The 7,312-nt window shown below is 27.6% G+C and overlaps 1 protein-coding gene across 2 annotated transcripts; it reads right to left on the bottom strand.

Moving 5' to 3' along the window:
- Positions 1-1,728: 1,728 nt before the first annotated feature.
- LOC127115778 (defensin-like protein 183) lies at positions 1,729-3,586 on the bottom strand. Of its 2 annotated transcripts, none has more exons than XM_051047234.1 (2): positions 3,485-3,586; positions 1,729-2,115 (listed from the first exon to the last, which is right to left on the bottom strand). In XM_051047234.1, the coding sequence occupies exons 1-2, from the start codon at positions 3,543-3,545 to the stop codon at positions 1,787-1,789; spliced, it is 390 nt and encodes a 129-aa protein (XP_050903191.1). In that variant the 5' UTR covers positions 3,546-3,586; the 3' UTR covers positions 1,729-1,786. The 2 variants fall into 2 exon arrangements, with proteins under 2 accessions (XP_050903191.1, XP_050903192.1); XM_051047235.1 differs by lacking the exon at positions 3,485-3,586 and adding an exon at positions 2,258-2,375.
- Between the last annotated feature and the right edge of the window lie 3,726 nt (positions 3,587-7,312).

Genomic DNA, 7,312 nt, shown 5'->3' with positions numbered 1-7,312 from the left:
GGCTGTTATGTGCATAGATGTTAAATTTCTACGAATTCCCTTTCAATTATCATCTAATTTCATTCATCCACTGGCTGTTATGTGCATAGATGTTAAATTTCTACGAATTCCCTTTCAATTATCATCTAATTTCATTCATCCACTGGCTCACAAATTCATCATACAACAATCCAATCAGAGATAAAACAATGGTTATCACTACCCAGTACATATTATCATATAATACCCTTTAACCGATGATAAACCCCCCTTACCTGAGTTAATCCGGCAAATCTCAAGCTTCAAGCTCTTCTCTTCTCCAACCTTCTTCCTCTTGCTCTGCCTTTGCCCTTTTCCTCTTTCACGATCGCTTCTCTGTTTTTCACGTAAAAACCTTTTTACTCCAAAATGGGACTTTTTCCTTAATTCCAACTTATATATATTTTCCAATAAATAATTATCCCAATAATTATTATTCCAAAATAATAGTAATAATAATCCCAAATTCCAATTATTCAATTAAATTAATAAAAAAAATATTAATTTAAATTAAATAATTATCTTATTTTAATTGGGGTGTTACAGTAGATGGTACCACATGCATAGAGTCACATGTCTTGCATTGAGTCACATTAGAGTCATGTTATAGTTGAATGTTTGCATGGTTGTGATTGTGATGTGTGTATGAGATATGGTAATTGAATTTGATGATGTTTGGATACTTAACTTGGTGAAATATGTGATTATGTGATAATTGTGATTATGTGATAATTGTGATTATGTGTATATTTGAGAATATTGCATTGAATTTTAGTATTAACTTCTTGAGTGTTAATGTATGTTTGAAACATGTGAAATAAATGTTGGTTAATATTAGTGACATGATTATCCAAGGTGTGATGAATTCCTTTAATTGTTGATTTAATCATTGTGCCTTATTATGCTATTTCATAATGATTTGAATTCTCACCCTTTCTGTTTGAATGTTACCTTTACATGGATATCGTGCAGATACTCCAGAGTAGTATCACTGAAGTAGGAGGACGGTAGCTCGCTCGAGATTAGCTGGAGAGTTTCCGTATTTTAGTTTGACGATTAGGTAATGAGTCAATGCTCTGGTCATGTAACACTGGGTAGATTGGGAGTATCGAACTCATATCTCATTGGAAATGCAGTATGTTATTACTTGAGTTATGTTATCTTGAGATGATTGTTGAGAGATGACCATGGTATGGGACATGGATCATTTTATGAAATACATGAGTATTCTTTATTTTCCGCTGCGAACGCATATGCTTGAATATTCATGATAATTGAGATGTGTTATTTAAATGACCAGGTGTATTGTTGGTTTTTGAAAGCTTTTAGTTTTGAAAATATCGATGTGACACCATTTTGTTTATATGCGTGCTTATTTACTCTTATTATATGTTAAAATATTCATCATCTTTATTGACCATCTTCATCATCTTCGTAATGTCAAAACTCGTAAATTTTCAAATTACTATTAACCCAATTTTTTCAGAGAAAGATGGCAAAAACGCTATCAATCCCAAAAAAAATTATTTAATTTAAATTATAATATTGATATTAACCAATTATTTATACAAGTAGCAAATCTATTAATTCAATAATGATAACCTCCATAGCTAATGTTCTTGGATGAATAATTAAGTAAAAAAAATAATAAATAAAAATATATTAGTGAAAGAAAATAATAAATATGACAATCATAAAAAGAAAACACAATTGAAAACAATCAAAGAAAATAAAATTTTATTTTATTCATTTCGTATAAGTAAGAAACTTAACGGTTATAGGAACACATACAAAGATCCCGTTCAAAGGCTATTATACATGTGCCACTACCCGTTTTAGGAAAACTAGCTTTACACTTTTTGTCGCAACATTCATAGTTACATGAATTAGTGCAAACTCCCAACACAAGATCGCAAGGAGGTGTTGGTCCTCCTGGTGGTGGCCTATCGAAAGTACACGTGCATAAGTGTAAGGCTGAACACGATGCATTTAAAACACGAACACCTTTTGCATATGTATTACATATAGCATTACAATTTGATGTCTCACAGTTACCCACAAGTTTCGTGCATTCACCATCTATCTCAATAAATTGAACTGTGTTATAAAAAAAATGAAGAAATTATTAGTAAGATTTATAGTGCAATATACTATTAATATAATTTAACAATGGTCTGCAACCGCTGAAACTATTACGATAAACAATATTGACAGATGCAAAATTGAAGAGTATTATTACCTGCAAAAACTAAAACCAATACAGCAAAGAAAAAGGAAGACTTTGATGTTTCGTTCGCCATTACACAATACTACTGACTTGCTAATAATTTTTTTTTTATCTATTACACCAATGTTGAAGTTGGTATTTATAAAAAAAAAATCATTAAGATTTGGATGAAAGTCAAACTGAGATATTTTTAATAGGCAATGATATTGGAGTGTTCATCTTTTTAATATTATTATGTTAAAAATATAAATTTTATATTTTAAAGGATAAGTATTAGACTTTGTAATTGAAGTGTCATTATTTTCAAAAATCATTTCTAAATGCCACACATTAAAAAAATTTATTAAATTCCTATCAAAATATAATACAAAAATGGAAGAAAATATTCAAAAGTAGAATTAATATTTGTCATTAATAATATATATTAGTGAAATGATTATATTAAAAATATATGATAAATAAATATTAGCAACATAAATAAACACATGTTGTCCGTGTTTGGATTCATACATTATTTTAAATATTTTTATTTTTTTTAATTATGCAAAAAATATAATATTGTAAGGTCAAATATATTTTAATTTGGATATCCATGCGTTCGCACGGGTACTATGTCTTACGTGCATTTGTTTTTTAAAATGTAATAAGAATGAAAAAATAGAAAGACAAAATAATTTAATCAATAAAATTTATTAATTTCAAAAGAAAACATATTATTATTTATATTTGGAGCATAAATTTAGTTTTTTGATATATATAAATATTTGTATCAATCATATATTTTTCCATATATAAATATTAATTTTATTTTTTTATTATTTATAAAAATGTTTATACAATCATTTAGTTTTATAAATATCAACTAATAACATAATATTTATAAATATTATTTTAATTATATAAATAAATATTAGTAATATAAATAAATAAATTTTCCCGTGTTTAAATTCATACATCTTTTTAAATATATTTAATTTTATTTTCTTTAATTATACAGAAAATTTAATAACCGTATTTCGCACGGATTCTAGTCTAGGTACCCGTGCATTCACGATCTATCTCAATAAAATTAACTGTCCTAATATTTGTACAATATGGACAGATGCTATTAAAGAATAAATCATAATTAATTTACACTATAAAGACCATAATCAATATCATAATATTTGTATTGATCCAAATCATGAAATCTTAACGCGAACATGACCTTTTTTTTATAAAATTGGAGAGTGTTATTACCTGCAAAAACTAAAATCAAGACAACAAAGAAACAGGAAGCCTTTGACGTTTGGTTCGCCATTACACAATCCTACTGACTTGCAATTTTTATTTTTTTTATTTATTACTCTAATGTTGAAGTTGGTATTTATAAGAAGAAATGTCACTAAGATTTGAATGAAAGTGACAGTGAGATATTTTAAATATTATTCTGCTAAAAAGAAAAATGAATATTTAGTATAAAATTTCATATTTTAAATGATAAGTATTAGACTTTGTAATTGCAGTGTCATTGTTTTCAAAATCATTCCTAAATGCTACACTTTCAAAAATAAAATAAAAAATTAATAAATACCATATTTGAACAAAATATAATACAAAAATGGAAGAAGATATTCAATGGGTGGAAATGGAGATCTGATTTTGGACATTTCCTCCCATCCAATTGCTTTCCTTTTTTTTTTCCTTTTTGAAAAATTAAAAATATAATATAAAGTATATTGAACATGTTTTTTAGAATATAGTAATGTAAAATTTTATATTTTAAGTTATAAGTATTAATCTTTTAAAAAGTCATACTTTGAATTGTTTTATTTTGCTTGCTGGAATTTTTTTTATCTGATGGAGATATTAGATAATAATAATTAAAATGCTAATAGATTCAACGAGTTTTTAAGAATATAGTAATGAATTTTTTTAACAATGAAAACTAAAAAATTAATAAGACCAAAAAAATTATTTACCTACTAATATGAGATTAAAAGGTTCAATCACCTTAAACTTTCATTAAAATTTAAATAGTATTAGTTTGACGAAATTAATAAAGATGGGTGGAATAAAGAATAATAACAAAATAAAACGACTTTAATCAAACACAATAATATGTCGTGAATGAAAGCAAATATTCATAAGAATGAAAAAACACTATACTAAAAATAGTTTAGGCAATACCCTTTCTACCGGCTCTTATTTATAAAAAGATCTATTAAAAAAATAGAAGAGAACATTAGATATCGCTTCTGAAAATAACAATGGGCTAAGATATCTCGGTTAAACATCGTTTTATTTTATAAACGAATTGTATGTTTAACAAAAAAAACAATAACTTTTAAAAATTATATATTAGATGAAGCTTTTATTTTAGAGATTAATTGGAATACACTGATAGTAAAACTATTTTACACTATCATCCAATTAGAACTATTCATTTTGACATATAAGTATGTAATTAAAAATAAATATAATAATAATAATTAAATCATAATAATAAAAATTTCTCCACGTTTCTCTCTTTCTCTTTCTTCTTTCACGTTTCTCTCTCGTTCTCTCTTTCTCTTTCTTCTTTCACATTTCTCTCACTCCCTTTATTTCTCATTTCAGTTACTTCTATTATTTTCCCCCATTCCATCCATCTATTCAAAATTGATCGGTATACTTTCACAAATTTTATCTCACAAACTATATTTGCAAATCTCTACATACATGAGGTTAAATCCTAAATTAATAATATTTTCTTCTTTTTTATGATTGTGTGACTTTCCAATTTTTTCCTGTTTTTTTTTCTTTTAATATTAAATTTAAGTAGAATAATTTATGAACTTCTACTGATTGTTGAAAGTTTATAAAATTTAAAGCAATGGTAGCTTGAGTTTTAACAAATAATATGACATTTGATTAAAAGAGAGAGGATAGGTATTGTATTCAATTTTACTAGCTTTACTAGTGCAATATTATTTTTATTATCATGTTTGACAGTTGTGTAAATATTATTTGTATTATTATAAAAGATTAAGAGATGCAAAACATACATGAAGATTCAACCATAGTTAGCTCTGATGACATGCTTGAAAGTGTTGTTGGTATTGATCCTCTCAATAGCAGACTACCAACAGAGCCTCCCTTAGAGCCATACGAAGGAATGGAGTTTGCATCAATTGAAGAGACGAGAATTTATTACACAAGGTATGCTAAGAATAAAGGTTTTAGCTTTCGTATGGGTCGTGTTACTAAATCAAGAACAAATGGTATGATAATAGGTCGAGAATTTCTCTGTTCAAATGAGGGATTTCGGGCAAAAAAATATGTGAAAGAAGAAAGTAATAGTATTATCGTACACGATGAAACAATGGTAGGATGCAAGGTAATGTTGTATTTAAAGAAAAATGGAGAAATATGGATTGTTTCAAGATTTGTAAGGGACCATAATCATGAACTATTTTCTCCTAGAAGTTCACAGTTTCTTCGAGTACATAGAAAGAAGACTAATGTGCAAAAAAAACTTATTGATGTGTTGCATGATTCTGGTTTAGGCCCTAGTAAAATAAGATTTGTCTTATGTACTGAAAGTGGTGGTGTTGATAATGTTAGATTTAGTCCACAAGATGTTATCAATTACTTAACTAAAAAGAGACAAAAAAAGTTAGAAAATGGAGATGCTCAAATGATGTTATCATACTTTAAAAGTTGTCAATTGAAGAATCATGGGTTTTTCTATGCTTTTCAAACGGACACTGAAGGAAGATTAGCAAATTGTTTTTGGGTTGATTCAAGATCCAAAATGGCATATAAATACTTTGGTGATGTTGTTACTTTTTATCCGACGTATTTGACAAATAAATATAAAATGCCTTTTGTTCCATTCACAGGAGTTAATCATCATCAACAATCCATTCTTTTTGGTTGTGCTCTATTATGGGATGAAGCTATAGAGAGTTTTTTTTTTGTTGCTAAGTTCTTGGTTAGAAGCAATGGGTGGAATTTCTCCTAAACTATCATCAGAGATCAAGATGCTGCTATTAGTAATGCAGTTGCAAAGGTATTTCCAAAGGTTAATCATCATTATTGCATGTGGCATATTGAGAAAAAAGTTCCTGGGTAATTGAATCGTGTCTATCACGAACATGGTGAATTTAAAAATCAATTTTACAAGTGCATCCACCAATCTACCACTGTTGAAGAATTTGATTCTGATTGAGAAGCAATGATTGATAAATATGGATTACAAGATAATCAATGGCTAAACAAGATATTCTCCATTCGAGAAAAATGGATTCCTGCTTATGTACGTCATAATTTTTGTGCAGGAATGTCTACCACTCAAAGGAGTGAACATATGAATAAATATTGTAAGGATTTTTTGAATTCAAGTACTTCATTAAGCCAATTTGTGACACAATATGAAAAAGCTCTTGATGCACGTTACAACAAGGAAAGAGAGAAGACTTTTAAAACAAGAAATTCAAAGTCACTTTTACGAACTTTATATCCCATGGAAGAAGAAACATCAAAGATGTATACAAGAAAAATGTTTAGAATATTTTAAGATGAGTTGGTTGGTTCTCAATTATTTATCACATAAAAGGTTAAGTTTTCTATTGAAGTCTCAACGTATAAAGTTCGTGAAATTTACAAAGAGAAGCCTATCTACTATGTGAATTTTCATATCACGTCAAAAGAAGCAAATTGTAGTTGTCACATGTTTGAATATTCAAGCATTCTTTGTAGACATGTATTATGTGTATTCATAAAGAAAAATGTTTATTGTCTCCCTTCACAATATGTTTTACATAGATGGTCTATTAATGCTAAAAAAGAAAAGGTAAAAGAAGTGACAATTGAAGGATTTCAAGAAGGAAGCAGCAACACTTCTGACACTTCATTGTTAAAGAGTATTATGGTTCACTCCCTCGAACTATCAGAAAGAGGTTCACAATCCGAAAAACATCACGATATTGCAATTCAAAGTTTGCAAAATGGGATTACAAAACTTGACTTATTGGATATTGAAGAGTCAAATAAGAAGTTTGTTGATTCAACGTCTGAATATATGCCAAAAGTATCTGATCTTAA

Source organism: Lathyrus oleraceus, chromosome 1 (assembly GCF_024323335.1).
Source record: "Lathyrus oleraceus cultivar Zhongwan6 chromosome 1, CAAS_Psat_ZW6_1.0, whole genome shotgun sequence".
Taxonomy (NCBI): Eukaryota; Viridiplantae; Streptophyta; class Magnoliopsida; order Fabales; family Fabaceae; genus Lathyrus; species Lathyrus oleraceus.
Note: the sequence above shows the minus strand (reverse complement) of the source record. Positions and strands in the feature narration are given on the sequence as shown.

Excerpts from the sequence above, each read along its gene's own strand:
- LOC127115778 (XM_051047234.1), bottom strand. The coding sequence starts at position 3,545 with ATGGCGAACCAAACGTCAAAGGCTTCCTGTTTCTTTGTTGTCTTGATT. Across the intron at positions 2,116-3,484 it reads CTTGATTTTAGTTTTTGCAG|TTCAATTTATTGAGATAGAT; the intron begins GTAATAACACTC and ends TTTATAACACAG.